Here is a 19,589-nt window from a genome sequence, read left to right as displayed (position 1 = left end):
TGTATAGCCCTGATACTGAGTAGATACATCTTCACTACTTTAGCACTTTCCTTAACCCAAAGGCGGCCTGTGAAATCTACTCCCGTGTGTTTGAAGGGAACCTCCAATTCAACACGTGAAGCAAGCAAGCTGGCCACATTGGGGGTCGGGGCAATACCTGTCTGGCATTGTACTTACAGCACAGTAGGGCAGGTCGATTTTGGAACCCCGGTGAGACAATGGTGATGATAGTTGGGGTTTGACATAGAAAAGACTTACACAAAATATTTTTCTCAAAATCGTTATCTTTGCTTGAGGAAATGACTTTAAAAGTTGAAAAATTGAAGCGATTAAAAGTTTTTCGGTGAATTGTTAAGAATGTCCCGTCATCAAAACAATCCGTACTGTTAAGAAAATAGAATCATTATTTAGAATAATTTTTAAACTACATTTTTAAATAAAATGAGTGAGCATTAATAAAATAAATATTAACTTTACAGACAAAAACTGTTTTTTAAATAATAGCGACCAAAGTTCTCTTTTTCATTTCAGGAACTTTTTTAGGGTAGAAACATTTTAGATTTCACCGTCGCAAAACACGCTCGTTATTGATATTGAAAATTAACGCTTGTTTATTATTTAATTTGAAAACATTACGATTTAGGCTTAATTATTTCGAAAGGAAAAATGAAAGACTTGTTTAAAATATATAGTATTATATTTCAAATGTCTGCAGTGAATTTAAACATATTTGTTTTATCTTTTTTTAATTTGTTTTTCTATTAGGTTGGTGCAAAAATAATGGCACTTTTTGACGTTCAAATGAACGCCAAAAAACATTATTTTTGCACCAACCTAATATTTCACATCAAATTCTATTTGAAATTTTTATTAAAATATGGTAATACTCCAGTTTTATATTAAAAAAAAAAATAGTCCATACAATTTTATTCTACACATTCTTTATGAAACATAACCACGTAAATTTTCAAGTTTTTCTACTTAATAAAAAATACTTTGCAGAAAATTAGTGTCAAATTTTTTATATTTTTTATATTAGGGAGTAATTGTTTTTAGCAGTGTTTTTCTTCTAAAATTATAGTTTTAGAATCAGATAACCCACAAAGATTAATATGAATAAATAAGGAAACTCCTTTAAAGGTTTTTCGTTATTTGTGCATCTATGTTATTGTGCTAAAATAACTTCGTTATTTAGAAAGCCATTCTTAATATGGGAAGGAGGTTGTATTGTAACTATTCTGTACTTTCACCTAAAAATTTAATAAACAAAAATTTCATAAAAATTAAATTTAACTTGAAAATACAATTAAATATAGCATAGTAACATAGATGCACAAGCACAGGTTTTTCAAACTCTAAACACTAAACACTTGTTTAAAATGGCACAGCTACAGCAAGAATGAATCTCTTTATGGATAAATTCATGTTATCGAAGGAGGAGCTAAAATCTGCTAAAAATGTCTAAATTAAACACTACTCTGCCTCTGATTTGGTTTGGTCCTCTCTCTTCAATACATCTAATTCAACTCTACAAAGTTTTTCATTATTTCTTATAACTAGCACTTATTTTTTTAAATATGAAACTGGAAGATAGCCTAATACAGTTTCCTTCAGTTATTATCTATTTATTTATTTTACTTTTCAGATTAGAATGTCAGTAAAAGCATGACATTCAGTTTTAATCCGTGGTTCACAAAATTTGCTGGTTCACCTTGTCATTTGGATGAAACAGCACCCCCAACCTCACGACAAGTCATCCAGTTTGGTTATTTCCTCGAAAACAGTTATCCCACTTAAAAAATAGTGAGATTTCTAAGTTAATTGCCAAGAAAATAATTAGTATTCCACAAATACCCTTGTTAAGGTAATATTATATAGGACAGAAGGTCAATATATTTTGCTATAAGAGGGCCAAACAGATTGACAGGAAATCTCTTGCAGCAATCAAAGTGAAAAGAATGAAGGAACAGCTAGACAGACTGTATGATATATCTTCTTGTAGCTGTAAACTTTCTGTCTTGAGATGTGATGACTTTGCAGTAAAGTGCAAGACAGAAAATTGTCAAACAAGGCACATAATCTGCACTTGACCTCCTTACAAGGAGGTAAAATTAATTCTATAGATTCACCTGCAATTATGTTCCTTTTTTGTGGAAAATAAAATAATATATTGGGTTTTATTATGTAATCTGGCTCTACTATTAAACATGCAAATTTTCCAATTTTCAGGTTCCACTAGAAGAATTGCCATTTACAGCAATTTTTAAATTAATTGATGGAACAACAAAAAGCCTAACAACATTTACTGGTCCTTTGGGGAAAATTTGTATCAATAATTATCAAGATTTGCCTCAAATAGAATTCTAAACAATTAGTGTCCCTCCCGATCATCATTATCTGACAGCAGAAGAAACAAATAATTTAAGTGTGAAGACCAGGGGCTACTTTTTGAGTATGCTGTTGGCATTTCTTGTGGAGAAGTTAACTTAGAAAATTGGGCCCTTGAATCAAGGAATATTGCTAACATAAGCCACAAGATTAATGTGTTTATGGACTAGAGTTGTCTATCCTCAAACACTATGATAAATTAAACATTTTGGTCAAATTTATCATCCAAGTGTATGCAGTTAGTTGGTTTGAGATCAAAACCGACAATATTTTTTTTAGCCAACAACAGTATATTTTAATATGATTCAGAGTACAAAACAGTTAACTGAAGTCCAAATTACTGTTTTAAACAGTTCAAAATATAGTGCTTTTGCACTACTTCTGGGAAATATAATATCGATGATAAACTCAGATGAATTCGATGTGAGAGAAGAGGGCATTCAAACAATTTTGTCCATTAGGTAAATAAATATTCATCCATTAAATTTTATTAGTTTTCTCAATTTGCCCAAACAATAGTTAATTTTATTCATATTACATCGCAAAAATATAAAACAATAAGTGTTTTCAAATAATTGTTTTTTTGTGTTGTTTTTTTCCAGAAATAGTGAACAACTCAAAAAAAAAAAAAAAAATGAAAAAGATTACTGCTATCAATTTTGCAACCGCACAATGGTCAAATTTGATTGATTTTTTCTCAAAAAGTTGTATATGGGCAGGAAGCAAGACATAGACACATTATTACAAAGTCATTGTGCCAGCAAATTAGACCTTCATTTTCCTCAAAAAGAAATTATACAGAACAATTTAGTTCTATCATAAGTTTATATTATTGCCTCTAATAAAAAATTAAAATACATGGTTCTGTAACTTGTATCAAAGTTGTTATATTGTGTAATACATCTCCACATATGTTTTTGAATTGTGAAATTTATAGACTTAGTTGTTGATTAGCTTTTTTACAATTTTTGTTCAATCAATGCAGTAAAAGTTGAGATATTTTGCTAGTGTGATTCATAATTAAAATTATAATCAATGTATTTATTTTTATTTCAATGTATTTCATATAAATATATCAATTTTAATTGAATATTTTATAAAAATAGTGAAATTTCAAAGTCAGTGTTGTGAAAAATGCTATGAAAATGAAGGATTTTTCAGCATTTTTCTACACGATTTTTAAAATTAAATGCTCAATTTTCTGTTCAAGATGGGAATCTAATTTTTGGTATATGTTCTTATCACATCAAATCCCAACTATCATCACCAGTTCCATGTTGATTTTCTGAAAAAAGTTGCAAATCGGCCTGCCCTAACGGCACAGTGCACATGAAGCCAGGACTGTTTTCACTGCTTGTCTGCCCTTGGACACTCAGTAATCTTACCGTCTTAACTCTGCCAGAGTGGATGCAATCCCCAAGTGTTGATACCTTATATGCGCATCCATTATTATAAGCCGAGTTAATGGGTGATATTTTGCTAACAGAACAGGGTGCTTAACTTCCATGCCGAAGTGGAGAGACTTAGCAATTCTGCCACCTGACCTGCCATCAATGAACAGGTCGAGGTCGCGCACCAAACCCGGAACTGTTTTACCTGAGGAATCCAACAGGAATGCTAGTTCCTCAGCATATGCCTGGCACTGCATCGTTTTCATCAGCAGAATGGCTGCAAGCCTTTCCGCGTCAACTTCTAACCGATGCAGCCGATGGATAAACTTGAAGACCAAGGAAGTCACCCTCAATAGCTTGGTGAAGGAAGAAAATCTTTTGAGAGGAAGAACTGTAGGTGACTCTTCTCCCTGTAGGATGGCAGCATTCCAACAAGATAGGCCACCACTTGGCTGCGCTGGCTGGGGCATGGCAACTGCTGTGCAAACCATGGACTGATCTCGCTACTTAACCAATGAACCAGAACACCAAAAATGAGGGCAAGCCTTGAACCTTTTCAAAGTTAACCCCCTAGTGATCAAATCAGCTGGATTCTCAGCCATTTTCAAAATATAAATGTTTTCGTGTACCAACACTGTCAAGGAAAATGGACAACAGGATCCAATGCTAGCCGCCAATGTTACCTCTTTAAAACGCCTGTCGCAATCTCCAAGGATGGTAGTCAGCCTGATTTCACAATCGTGTCCAATAGATTTCATGTGACCGAAGGGGTCCAAGACCTTACTGGACAAATAAGTCCGTCCACTGCCAGTGTCCAATAAACAATTGACAGAAACACCTTTGTCACCCCTACCAAAGGTAACACACAAAACAGGAGGAAGGCTAGAGAATTTTCCACCATGAATGCTATTGGCTGAGTTGGTCTGAAGAGAGGAATCTCTCCGTGGGGTACTGGATCTTGCCTCTGAAGATACATTCCCTAAGGAACCCCGCATAGTATTACAGGCCAAGCCAGGGATCTTATCCCTTTTAATAAGGAGACGTTTAACAGCTTCTTTTTTTTTTTTTTTTTTACATAGGCATCATCACTTATCAAGGTCAAGAGGCCAGTCGAGGATAAGGGTTAAAGAGTGTACAGTAGAAATTAGACAATATAGTAACCGTTAGTAATGGAGATTTGGTAAATTTGATAACTTAGATGGAACAGCTCATCAAAAACTTGTTTACGTTAGACTTGAAGACAACCATATTGTATTCAGCTGGAAAGCAGAAAAACGGAAGACAATTCCATAGGCTTCCTTAGTATCTCTCAGAATTGATGCCAAGGTGGGGATTCTCCTACTAGAAATTAGGATCAACTCTCCCTTGACCTCCTTGGGGAATTTTGCAAAGAGAATCTTGGCCATAAACCGAGCCCTAAAATAAAGGTCATTTGAAAACGAACAGTCGAAGGAACCCTCCAACTCAGCCAGAAGGGAAACTACTTTAGATATGTAATTAGCGAAAGGAGTAAAGGATTTGTCTTGTTTACAGGAGAAGTCCAATATGTCCTGGAAGATGTTATCTTGTTTCATCTTCATCTCGGTACTCGCTCTTCAGGACCAAAAGAGCCACCTTATAATTTCTGTTGCTGATAGAAGGATGATTAATCAACAACAGGGGTTGGCCAGACAGTGAACACTTCAAAAAATGCAGCCTTTTGGCATCATTGGCCATGCCAGCTACACAATTCTCAAAACGTGACAAGAAATCCTTGAAGCTCATCGGGTTCGATTGCATATCCAATCCATCGAAGGTGGGTCCCATGATCTGAATTTGAGGTGGTTTTACAGTAAATGAGGACCCAAGTCTTCCAACTTCTGGGGAACATGGAGCAAGAATCTGGGAGTTCATAGCCGCTAGGAGGAACTTGAACTTGAGATGCTCTAATTCTATTTGGAATCTCGGTGTGCGCAAGACACTCCTCAATTTGAATCCAATCCTCTTCCTCAAAAGATTGAAGTTGGATTTTACTGACACCTATGTCTACTTCGGTCAAATATTCCTCCACAGATTTCTGCGGGCAGAGAATGATTTAATAGTTCATCCTCCAGATTGGCCATCTCCAGAATCGTTTGAATTTTGGTCCAAAGAAGAGAAATTCTCTTCCTCAAATCTGGTTGACTAACATCCATGTTAGTATGGGTTTCTTTCACAAATATGTGAAAAAATTAATTTCCAGAAAAGAATCAATGACCGCTCAGATCGAGAAAGGAGCAAGTGCACTTACCTTAGGTTGCAAAAGAATTGCCCCCTTCCGCAACGTAACCGTCTTGTAGTATCTCGCCAGATGAAAGTGAAATAGATTTACGTTCAATCGCTGGTAACAAATCAACTTGTAGTGAAAGAAAGAGAGAAAGGCAAGGGAATCTTCCCTCTTATATAATGAAAGGATCAGATGATTAACTATCACATGATTTGGAGCACAAAAAAAAATTTAAAAGGGTGAATAACAACAACAAAAATTCTCGGTTAGTATTCAAGGTAAGTGCACGCCGATCCTTCTCTTAAGCAATCATTAATCCTTTTCTTCACACGTGCACATTTCTTGTATGTCCGGCAAAGGCTTTTTAGCAGGGGGTTCTGGGGGGGGGGTACTCTTTTTTTTTTTTAGAACTTTTTATATACCCCCTAGATCATAATATGTACAATTTGTGAAGGGACGTCGTGTCTAGATTTATTTTGATCGACTTTTATAAAAATTATGCTATTTCGCTGTGTTGCCTGTTTGTTCGACTTTTTAGTATAAATAAAGTGAAACTAAATTGAAGCGGCGTCTGTTCTCGGCTTTCGCGCCGGAACGTCCAGAAAGCAAATCAGCGTTTGATCAATGCAGTGAAAACGGTCATATCAGACAATTGCTTTCATTTGGACACCCCCGTTTTTTTATGGGGAGCTGGTTTTTCCCTAAACCCAACATGTAGGGGAAACAAAACCAAAACAACTGCCTTGCAGCCAAACTTAAGTTTGGGATTGATGTTTGACCTAATTCACTTTTTAGCTAAGTCATCATGCTTTTTTTTTTTTTTTTTTTTTTTTTTTTTTTGCTTTCCCCTCAAGTATTCGGGTTCGAGCCTACCTCCCTTTTTTCGTTTTCAAACACCTGGGCACTGCCGGACCGTTCGCATTGCATCACATTTGTTTTTGTTTTTTTTTTAAATCCCCCCCCCCACGATTTTTTTTTTATAATATTTAAACAGTGTTATTTTTTTTATCTCCCCCCCCCCACACCCCTAAACACCCGAGAAACACCAAGTACCTCTGCTAGTCTATATATATAAAAGGCAAAATGTGAATGCACATTTTATGTATGTCCAGCAAAGGCTTTTTTTCGGGGGTGATTCTCCATGGGGTTACTATGTCTTAGAACTGTGTATATACCCCCTAGATCATCATATGTATGATTTGCAACCGCACATTGTGTCTAGATTTATTTACATTGACGTTTACACAATTCTTGGTATTTTGGCTGGCCTCGTGCGTGTTCTGCGTTTTCGTATAAAAGCGAAACTAATCTAAAGTGAAGGCGTGGTTCTCGGTCTCATGCTGAGAAGGTCCAAAAAGCAATCAGCTTTTGATCGATGTAGGGGGAAACTCCTTATATCAGACAATTGCTATTCAGTTGGACACTCCCCTTTTTATAGGTAACTGGTTTTCCCCCCAATATCTTGTGGAAGGAGAAGTTGGGTAAACAAACCCCCAAAAAATGCCTCACAGTAAAAGTTAACTGCGGTATTTCCATTTGACCTCATTAAATTCAAATTCACGCACCTGTCAATTTGTTTAAACAAACACAAAAAACTACCTCGCAGTAAAACTTAACTGCAGTATTTCTATTTGATCTCATTTTTTAATGGTTACATAAATTCAAACGTTTTTCTCTTACTCTCTCTTGCTGGCTGAGCGGGTAAACATGTCAGGTTTTTTTTCACATTTTCTTTTTTTCCCCACCTTTGCCTCAAGGCTTCTGGTTCGACCCTGCGTACCTACCAAAACTTTATTTTGTTACCCCCCTCCTCAACACACACACCTACAAACACCTGGGCAACGCCGGGTACACCCGCGGGTGTATTCTAAGAGTAATTTTTTCTAGGAGAAGTATTTTTGAGAGTAATGTGCCCCCATCCCCCTTCTCTGTAAAAGTTCTTTTGATGAGTAATGTTTTCTGGGAGAAATATTTTCAAAGAGTAATACAATGTGTTCTATGAGTAATGTATTTTAAGAATATGCGATAATTATCTTGCCTATAGAATTATATTGAATACATTTATTTAGCATTTAATCGCCCATAGATAGTTGATATACCATCAACCAAACCAATATGCCTTATTTAAAAGAAATGATAAAAAATGAAATGTATTTTGGGATCTTTGAATATCTTTGTCTTGTTTACCAAAAATATTAGTGTCGGTTTTTAGTTAGAGATCGTGATACTTCCAGACACGAATGGATACTGTTTTTTTTTTCTTTTGTTTTTAATCTACTAAATACTCATCTCTTGAAAAGTCTGTCCTATTATCGAACATCAAATTGAAATAACAACACGGACATATTTATCATTAGACCTGTCCATGCAACTGCAATAGAGAAAGTCCTGATTATATAATGAACTATTCTAAACATGTCAAAAACTATGTTGCTAGCTTCACAATGAGTAAACTCCCCATCTACATTACAAATCAGTAACCCATTGCCTAGGAAATTAGATTTACCCAAGAAATTACATACTCGACCTTGAACTACTATTAACGCTAATAATAATAATAAGACTAATAATAGATTATGGTGACTGGGCAAAATAATGTGAGTTATCAATTTGTTGTCTTAATTTTGTGGATAGGACACTGGGACTTACAGTTAGTGGTAATAAGAAAAAATATATATGCTAGCAGGCCGTTCGGCATTGCCTGGTCATAAGATATGCTTAAATATGATATTTTAATTTATGCAAGTTTCTTATTATTATAGAGTCAATTCTCTATTGATTATTATATTGTACCCAATATATTGTAGTGATTTCAAAAGTTATATATATATTTAAATAAATGTTTAGAGGTACAGAATTTAAATACAGTTTTAAATATAATGGGCGGAAGTCTCTCGAGAGCTCTTTCAGCTATCATCTCATCAGGAGAAAATCGATAGCGTAAAAATAATAATACTATGTCAAAAGTAAAGAGTTCTGATGGGGAACTATTGAATGTGCCAAAAATTACGGGGATGCTAAAATAAAGTTTATTAACGTTTAAAAAACGATTAAAATATTGGCACAACGAGGGGGGGGGAACGGGAGAAAAGATTCACAGTTCCCCAGAGAGAAACAATGCGTTAGATGTTTCTTTCTGCCGGCACAAAGGTTTCCACACCACAATGGAGACAAACTCCAAAATCTTTAAATGGTTTCTGGAGTCCGCTCTATGTAGCACCTCGAACCATTCTATTTTATATCTATCGGCACAGCATGGATTGTCAACCAAATGCTGGTCAATAGCAGAGTTCAAGGCTGCAGAAGGAGGGAGGACTACCAGACCCCATCCTCCCTTGTCTGATCTTCGATGGAACATGCTGCTTTATACGAGTCAAAAAATGCAAGGATGTTCGCCCAACATAACCAGCATCGCACTGGCATTTAAATTGATATACAATATTGCTATTTTGGATGTAAGGCAAACTATCCTTGTGAAAAGAAGGAAATGCAGATCTTGTATGTACCAAACGCAAGGACACAGAATAAAAGCAGTCATAAATACTTCTGCGAATCTGTTTGGAAAGTCTGTTACTCTTTTCCTCAATCCACGGTAATTTTAAATAAACCGGGCATTTCAAAGGTCCAAACTTTTTAAGGGATTTAAAATCCGCAACCTTTTTGAAAATACAGTCATCAATAAGGTCAACAGGATAACAATAACTGATGATCGTCTACCTTTATTTTGTGAAGGTATCTTATTTTGCTTAAATTTAACTTTAAAACAGGCAAATAGCAATTGTGATGACAAATATAAAGACAAGTCTCTTTTCAACAATACTTACGTTCACTTGTTTAAGTTTTTAGCTATTAGACAATGATTCATGTAAAATTAGTGGGGTCAAGGTGTTGATGAATTATTATGGTTAAATCTGATAGTCTTGGAAAACAGTTAATCTTGCAAGGTTCTGGATTCAAGGGTACCAGGAATTAGTGTTGCATCTGTATTTGGATTCTTATCTATATATATAAATTTGTATTCCTGTCTGTTTGTTTCTTTGTTCACAATTTGATTAATATATACAAAAGATCCATTACTTTATTTCATTTGTTTCTATATATAGTATGATTATTGCAAAATATACAGGTCCTGGATATGACCTTAAACTATATCCGATGGTGAGGGCCCCAACTTGCAGGCCTTAGGGAGTGTGGAGCCACCTTTTAATTGCCATTGCTCCCAGGTCCACTTTGATCCGGAGTGGTAGCACCTGTTAGGGTCCCAACTATGGGTTAAATAGAATACGACTTAAAAAACAAATATACTATATTACAAAAATCGTTTTTCAAAATCACCAGATTTGGCATTAAATAACCTGAAAAGGGTTGATATGCCGTAAAACAAAACAACCAAAAACCAAGCAAAATATACAATTAAGAGGACGCATCATTTGCATATTACAATACAATAAGGAAAATCGATTTTACTAAATAGCTGTATGTTAATGTTTCTAGAGAGAGCATTGTTTTAAATGTTCTATTTAAGATTGTTATTTAATCATCTTTAAATAACAATTATATTGATAATATATTTAATTTTATTTAGAATTATTATTTTCAACATCGATTTTTTTTTTTTCAGAAACGTAGAGTTATTTCCCCTGTAAACTTCGAAACATGAAAAAAACAAAAACTCTTCACCAAATAATTTACTAAGTTTCTAGTGTGAAAAAATAATTCTGTGTAGAGAGAAAACTGTTTTGCTTTTCTTTTTTTAAATATTCAAACCAAAAAAAAAACACTTCCGAATAAACTGAAAGCATTTAATTTGTGTGTTTTTAACCAGTGAAAGGAATTCCATTTTTTCTTAAACTTCACATACATACACGTGTTAATGTTTATATATATTTTTTTTCCCCGGCTATGAGGTCATCAATCGTTGTGCTACAGTGGGTATAAACATTTTACAAATTACCTTTTTCCCTTCTTTTGCATTTCAGTTTCAAGCCTGCTTATGCGACTTTTTTTTTTTTTTTTTTTGTCGAGTACTCACTGCTATTTTTATTGAAACAAAAGTTGTTTTAATTCATTTATTTTATTTTTATTTTTTGGGGTGGGGCGTATGGGCAACAAAAAGTGCTCAATATCTGGAGAATAGCTTCTCTTCTTTGTATCCCTTCTGCTGAAATATCTAGTAGAGAGGGTATCACATACTTCTTTTTGGAGTGATTACATTTGCATGTTTTTATCCGTTATTTTATTTTTGAAATTGTTGTGGGGGTATTGACATTGCCCATGATGAAAATGATTAATATCCTTAGTATAGCAGGTGTGCTCCAAACGGAACTTCATGTTGACCCGAGCAACGCTGGGTACCCATGCTAGTGTATATATATATATATATATATATATATATATATATATATATATATATGAAAGCAACTATGGAACTTTTATAAGATTCTGTTTTTTTAATATTGGGTGAGTATAATTTTTTGGTTGAAAATAACAAAAAATAGGGTTCAGTCTGAATTAGCTTAGTGTACTAAAATGTCAGCTTGACCTCCTTTGCTAGAAACAAATGCAACATCACATCACCCAAGGAGAAAGGATGAAGGGAGATAAGTCAGGAGTTAGAAGCACACATAAATTTGAGGTTTTAGAGATTTTCAGATTAAACAGTAATTATCAACCTCTCCCCCCCCCTGCACCACAACACCACTTGTTAATAATTTGGAAAAACGACGATGCGAAATAAATCACTTTTTTTTCCTTTGTCCTTAACTGTTTGCCATGTTATGGTCCTTATTTTGTGGGTATGAACCAACTTGCTTGCAAGCAGCATCCTCAGTCAGACAAAATTGTGGTAAAGAACAGACAGTTAGTAGGGTATGTTATAAACATTCATGTATTGATTCTGACTTGTGTGGTATTAGACCTCTCCTTAAAAAGGAAGCATGCATAACACCATTATTAGATATAATTTACATGTTAATGTTGCATTAAGAAAATTTAAAAAAAAATGTTTTCTATTTTATTTTCAGTATCATGATGAATCTCTTACTCAGCCAATCCTATTATCTCCCAGCATCACCTCTCTACAATGCAAAGACTTTACTGTTTACTCAAGTAATGGAGTGCAGTTAACAATGAGTCAGACAAGGCTCTGTAGAGATAGTACTCGGGAGAGTGAGAGGAATGGTTCTGTGTATACAAACTCAAAGGGACAGATCAGCTTAGCAAAAGGATATATGCACAAGGTGAGTTCATTTTTGAGCTACAGGCACCCTATGTTCATTAGTTAGTAGTTTCCAATTAACCTTGCCCTTAACTTTGATTTTAACCTTTGTCTTTGAAATTTTAGAAACAAAAAGTTTGTTCTGATCAAAACAAATTAATATATATATATATATTTTTTTTTTTTTTTTTTTTTTTTTTTTTATAAATATCTTACATTTGTTTTAGATGTAGACATCAGCATATCTCTAGGACTGACACGCTAGGTCCCATTTAACCTAGACCTTGTCATTAACGTTAAAATTAAATAAGCTGCTGCTTGATCTCATTTTTTTTTTATTTAAAAAACTAGTTAATTTATTTTAGTTTTTGAAAAAAAATTATTTTCACTAATCTTATATTTAAATAAAAAATAGTATAAAAAATTACACAATATAGAAAAAAAAATATCTTCTACTGAGCTCTCCAAACATCAGGGTTTTTTTTTTTTTTATATAGTATTTTCAGTTCACTTGAATAGAAGATGATATGACATTGTAGCTAATCAGTTACAAACCCTGTTACATTTTCTGCTATCCTATGATTGGTCAGTCAGTAAGGGCTTTTGTTTAACCCATAAAGGTGGGTCCTCAAGCAAAAGTACCATATTTAGACTTGGTTTTATTTTTTCAAGAATAGCACACTTTACTATTTGTTGACAGGTAAGTGTATTTGTTTGTTGTATGCATAACTTTTTAAATTGTAAACAGAATTTGATCATTAGTTGGGCATTTTCTTTTTACCTTTTCAATTTATAACTGGAATCTTCAAAATTTAATGTGTTCAAATTGCATACAACCGGTATGTGACTGTGACCTTTTTAATTTGTCAACACAAGAAATTGTTTTTAATAATGCATCTGACCAGAAAACTATTTCGTGATAACTTGCTTAAATCAGAGAAAATGCTTTTCTTCAGTTGTCAGTTTAAACCAAAAAATGTAGCCTTTCAAATTTTGGTTTGAAATATGAGAAAATTCAGTTTGAGTTCTTTATTTTCAGCTGTAATCTAGACACTAGAAATATATCGTTTCAAAATTGTAATTTGAATCTAACCATGTAAATCTTTTAGATAAAAAAATTAAAAGAACTTGGGTCAATATACTTTTGAAAATATAAAATTTTATATTTTCAAAAGTGTATTGATCCAACTTCTTTTAATTATCTTTTCCATAATTAAACTTCATCAATTAATGTGGTACTAGCAGAATATCTCTTAATGTCCCAGTGGTAGTGTGGATCCCCAATTTGTGGAGACAACCCTTATTTTTCATTGCTGCTAGGTTCATTCTGACCAGAATGAATGTGTGATCTTGATTCATCTAGCTAAAGCAAAGAAGAGGCAAATTGCTTTATGCTTGTCTACGTGAATTGTCATTGACCAAAACGAGACTAACAAACACGAGATTTCTGTTTCTCGGCAGAGATTGTGAAGGTATAAAAAGGGGTCGTTGAGAAGCAATTTTGTCTCTGGGGTTGGTAGAGGACTAGACTTGTGTTTTTAAAAATAAAGAAAAGAAAAGGAACAAGGAAAGAGAAATACAAGAGGAGAGTTTCCATTTTTTTTTTTTTTTTTTTTTTTTTTTCACTTTTACAGAATTTGAAATAGTTTTATTTTTTAATCCTAATCTTAACCTAAGTTTCAGATTTAATTCAGTAAAAGTAGGTTTAGTTTGGTTCAAATTCTGTAGAAGCACTTAAAATTATTTTTATTATTACAAGATATAGTACACAATGCTATTAGATTACATACATTGTACACACACCAAGAACTTCCATTACAAAAAACTGGAAGAAGTAGCAAACCAACAACGAGCCAAGTATTTTCTGGATGGATTTGTTCAGGACTAGATATATAAGGAAGGCTATGTAGATTGATCAAAGAAAAAAAAAAAAAAAAAGATCACTCCATTATATTAAGAATATTATAATGGCTGTCTAAGATCAAGGCTTGCTGATTAATGCTTTTAAGAAGATGGGTGATCTCAGCAATGACAATAAGTGCAGGTTCTGCTACACAGAAGAAGATTGTGAGCCACCTGACATCCAGTTGTAAAGTTCTGCTGGGGACGGCTACTATACGATGCAACACAATGGAGTGTATAAATATTTTCACTGGACAATCTGTAAAAAGTTAAATATCAAATGTATCAGCAAGTTCTGAAAACATGTACCATAAAGAATAGTTGGAAATAAGTTATACACCATCCACTATGACTATACAATCCCTACAACTACATACCTTGAAAATGGAGCCATAAAACCTGACATAGTGATATGGGACAAGGAGAAAGAAGTAACCTTAATAGAAGTGCTCATGCTGGGCTAAACAAAGCTGAGGAAGAAAAAATAATGAAATACACAAGTTTTATGTATGACACGAAAAGAAACTGGATTCTAAGGAAGATCTCTATAATTCTAGTAATTATAGGAGTAACTGGTCTCGTGAAAAAGAATTTCAAAATCTACCTGGCAAATATACCTGGTGAACCAAGTGCAAGAGAAATTCCAACAATTGCATTTAAAGGAACAGTCAGAATCTTAAAAAGATCTCTCGGTTGGAATATCTGAGTTAGCAGGTGAATGTTTGGCACCTTGTAGGATGCCACATCTTTAGCTTGGGACAACCCGATAAGAAAAACAAAGCAAACAAAAAAACAGAATGCAAAAAAGGGGGGGGGACATGAATAAATATTTAAAGATACTTTAAGCGTAAAAGACTTTGGCCAAAATGACTGGATTTGGAATTAAATACGTGAAAAAGAAAACCCCAAAATCTTGAGTGTAGGAGATTTACATAAAAGGCTGAGCGGATGTGAAGTAGAAGATAACTTGTCTAAACATTAACAACCTACTTGAAATTCCTGCCAGTAAGAATGCAGCTTGTGTTGAGCATAAGTAATTTAGCAGATGTGAGCACGTATAGTTTGAGTTAAAACATTGTGAACATTAATGAAAGAAACTTTGCTGAGTGCAGACATCTGTGTGGGCAGCATTGTTTCATGGAATTCCGCTTTCAGTTTTGCACTTAATATAATAATGTCTTCGTTTTGTGTTTCAGAATTTTTGAGATGAGGATTATTTGTGTTACTATTCTCATCTTGGGTGTTATTTCCACATTTCAGCCGATATAACCTCTTCAGATGTATCTTATTGAATGCTGGAATTTTACTTATTTACTTCTACCTGGTCATGGCTGACAGAATGAGAACAATCCACCCCATAGATTAATTGAATTTAATAATGTCATCATTTTAATTATTCAAACTATTATTCTCATCTTGAATGTTATTCTCACGTTTCAGATGACATAACCTCTGACCTTAATTAGGTATATTTTATCAAACTCTAGAATCTTTACTTAAAACTTTTACTGTCATGAGAATGAAAACAATTTACCTCCATGGATTAAATGGGTTTAGTTTGAAATTCCATAAGTTGCATTTACATGTTACATCAGCTGAAATGTTGTGAAAATATCAGATGAGAACAATAGTCTGAATGAGGCAAATAATATGATTGGATGTTTGCTTTATCATTAAACTTCATGGATCCTCCTAAAACTTATGTCAGGTTATTTTGTTTTGCGACATATCAACCATTTTGCCCTCTTGTTATAAACTGCTATACAAAAAGATTGCTGTTTTAATGTTCGATGATAGCATGAACCATTTTTGATGTTCCGTATAAATCAACGTGAGTATTTTGTGCTATGCTAACAGTTAAGCCAAAATGATTAATATTAAGAGTGAAAGGATTAATGTTTTTGGCCAATTTTTCGATAATTGTTGTCCGAAGAGTCAAGCTTCGAAACGATTTCAATCTTGTGAAAATCTGTTGCCTCTGTCGAAAGTTTTATGCAGACATACAAACATACATACATACATTTAAACAGACAGGTGAGATTTATATTATAGACTAGCGGGGGGGGGGGGGTACCGGGCGTTTCCCGAGTGTTTGGAGGTGTGTGCGGTTGTTAATGAAAACCTAAGAATAAGCGAAGTAAAAAAGAAAACAAAAAAACGAATTTTAAAACTTAAGTGGAGGGTACCCGGGCGGTGGGGTGGGGGTGTAATCAAAACATCGAGAAAAAACACAAAAAAAAAACTAACGTAAGGCAAACGAACGATGTTAAATGTAAAAGTCGAAAAAACAAAAACAGAAAAACGAATGTTAAAACAAAAAAAAAAACATGTGAAAAATGGCTTAAATAAGCCTGTTTCGATATTAAAATTTAAAAAATCGGTGGGTACCTGAGTGTTTTTGGGTGTGTGTGGTCGGTCGGGGGTGAGGGTGTTAATGAAAACCTAAGAATAAGCGAAGTAAAAAAAAAAAAAAAAACCCAGAAAAACGAACGTTACGTGAAAAATGGCTTAAATAACACTGCTTCAATATTAAAATTTTAAAAATCGAAAAAAAAAAAAAAAAAATCTCACACCAAGATTCGAACCCGAAAACTCTAACCAACTGAGCTAACACGACGTACATGAAATTTAGTCAGTTCTTCAACTATTTAAACTAAATCAGGTCATGATGTCATCTGACGCATGCGTAGAACCAATCTCCTTATGAGAGGACGGGTTTTGTTGACCCTCTCCTGTAGAAAATTGTTGATTTCAGGGTGAAAACATTAACGTTTTTGGCCAATTTTTCGATATTTTTCGGGCGAAGGATGGAGCTTCAATATGATATCAAGTTTGTTAATTTTTGTTCTGTCTGTCGAAAGTTTTTAGCGGACACACACACATACATACATACATACAAACATACATGCATACATACACACATTTTCGCTTTTATATATATATAGATGACTAATCAAAAATGAAACATTGATTACAATTAAATATGAAAATCAATCAGAAATTAAATTTTTATTTTTTAACACAGACCAATATTTGCCCTATGTAACTGATGGAACAGATTTAATTACATAGCTTGTAGTAAAAACGGTACAGTGGGAAGTCGTTCTATTTTATATCTAAAATAAGAATCTAAATCGATAGAGTGACGAATGCTAGGAGGGGAAAATTGAAAACTGATCATGTAATGTCAGTATTGTCCAAATAAAGGACAGAAGCTGATGAATATTAATGAGTTTTAAATAGTATTTAAAAAATAAATTTGTTTCAATTGACACAATCATATTTTTTCTTTCGTGAATATCTTATTAATAGTAAATAAAATTAATTATGAAAACTCCGTTGAAACAAGAAAAGGTAAGTTGTCTCACCATTTTATTAATATAAGTTAATATGTAAAAAAACAGCTGTTATCAAAATGCACTGAGGTTGTAATGTTTGCTATGAACCACTTGCTTATTTCTAACATAAGAGGATTTACTCCATCATCTTCAGCTTGTTAGGCAAAAGACTAATGGTAGGGAAAGAGAGAAAGAGTGGCAATTATTTAGAAGTGCATGGCTTACTTAATATACATCATTAAACCATCTTAAAAATATCTAGTTGAACCAACCTTTCATGCCAGACTATCTGCAATTTTCATGGTCTCCAATCAATCATCTGCCATAATTTCTGCTAAACTTGATCTCATGCAGGGCCAAGTTACCCAAAAGATCACTTGCTTGACCACTGGTGATTCCTGTTTAACATGCATCTTGTTTATAATCCACACCTGACTACTATGGTTTTAATATATCTACTTATATCCAACTGATCATGACTATTATAGAACTTATGCATACAAAGCAAGTTATGTTCATGACTGTATAACTGATAATTCCATCTAACAACAAAAGATTTTTATTTGACTTGGTTTGACAGCCAATCAACCCCTTTTCCTGTGATTTAATCTATTTCTTCCCATGGTCCTTTTTTTATGACCAGAAGGATAATTAACTATATTTCAACTACATCTGTATTTTTTCATGGATATCTATATTTAATCAAAGATTAGAGAGTCTATAAAATATTACATCTCCTGTCTGATGTATACTGACAGCACTGATGTCTCAGATTTCAGTATATTGTGAAAATATAGAGTTGAAGGATACAGTTTCATCTATACTAGCTAAATATTTTTGGGAAGTAGTCCTCATAACTAACCCACATTTATTATATAATTGTCTGTGTGTGTACATTTTCCTACCAAACTACTCTGTCAATTTTCAGTCTATAAACTCGAGATTTAACATAAGGGGTATTGAGATTTGGCAAAATCTTTTCAATCGATTTTTGGCCAGAAATTTGGTTGGCAAGGTGTCAAAGTTCAACGATTTGACCTTTGAAAACTCTACCAAACTTCTCTGCCAATTTTGGGTGTAAACAATTGAAATTTTAGATGTAGGTTACTTGGACATGGATCCAACTTTTTAATTTGAGCCCATAACAAAATTGGGGTCAACGTTAAAAAAACAATTTGACCTCTGCGGTCTCTACGAAATTACTAAGCCAATTTTTGGTCTAAACATTGAAATTTTACATAAAGTGTATTCAGACATAGGGCAAGCTTTTTAATCGGTTTTTGGACAAAAATTTGGCCACCAAGTGGTCAAAATTCAAAAGATTTGACTTTTGCTGTCTCTAGCAAACTATTCAGTTGGATCTAAACATTTTAAATTTTACATAAAGGGTATTCAGACATGCAGCAAGCTTTGTAATCAGTTTTTGGGCAAAAATTTGGCTGCCAAGAGGTCAAAGTTGAAAAAGTTGACTTTTGCTCTACCAAAGTCCTCCTCCAATTTTGAGTCTAAACACTTGAAACTTTAGATGTAGGTTACCTGGACATAAATCAAACTTTTTAATATATATATATATGTGTGTGTGTGCACATAAAGTTATGAACAGTACATGGGGCCCGTGCAAAGCCAGGCTGAACTCCTGCTATAATATAAATGAATGCTCTTAGTCAAGCAAGTCTATGAAAATAATTTTGCTCAAATATAGTGTGCTTTAAAAGTTTGCTTGTAAAATAAGGCCTAAACTAAAAATTGAGATGAATTTGTTTTTTTTATATATACTTGTATTCACCCCAAACAAGTAACATTGCCAGTGAGACATAACATTGCAGTGATAAGGTTGGAGCTTGGTTTATAGTTCAGAACTTATGAGATTGAAGACTTTTTTACAACTTTAATAGCAAGAGGGACTAGTGCTTGATGCACCTGCCAATATGTGGCGACAATATTCCATGCATAAGTAGCTTTGTAGAGACATACTGGCAGATGTATTTTTCTAGCATGTTAAAGGATGCCCACATTTCTTGCAATAATTTCTATGTATTTGTTCCAATTCATGCTACTTGTTATTCTATATGGCAATCGGTGGCTTTTATAATAAATATTGTTTTTTT

At 33.7% G+C, this 19,589-nt stretch overlaps 1 protein-coding gene across 3 annotated transcripts in view; it reads left to right on the top strand.

Annotated features, from left to right (window-relative positions):
- Positions 1-19,589, top strand: part of LOC145242401 (uncharacterized) — a 513,435-nt gene that overhangs the window by 145,454 nt on the left and 348,392 nt on the right. For all 3 annotated transcript variants that reach the window (XM_080105428.1, XM_080105429.1, XM_080105430.1), the window contains one exon: positions 12,048-12,263. In XM_080105428.1, the coding sequence (XP_079961554.1) occupies positions 12,153-12,263 (111 nt within the window). In that variant the 5' untranslated portion in view covers positions 12,048-12,152. The remainder of the gene's footprint in view (positions 1-12,047; positions 12,264-19,589) is intronic.

This window comes from Euprymna scolopes, chromosome 21 (assembly GCF_053919585.1).
Source record: "Euprymna scolopes isolate OS-2025 chromosome 21, ASM5391958v1, whole genome shotgun sequence".
In the NCBI taxonomy this organism is placed as follows: Eukaryota; Metazoa; Mollusca; class Cephalopoda; order Sepiida; family Sepiolidae; genus Euprymna; species Euprymna scolopes.
Note: the sequence above shows the minus strand (reverse complement) of the source record. Positions and strands in the feature narration are given on the sequence as shown.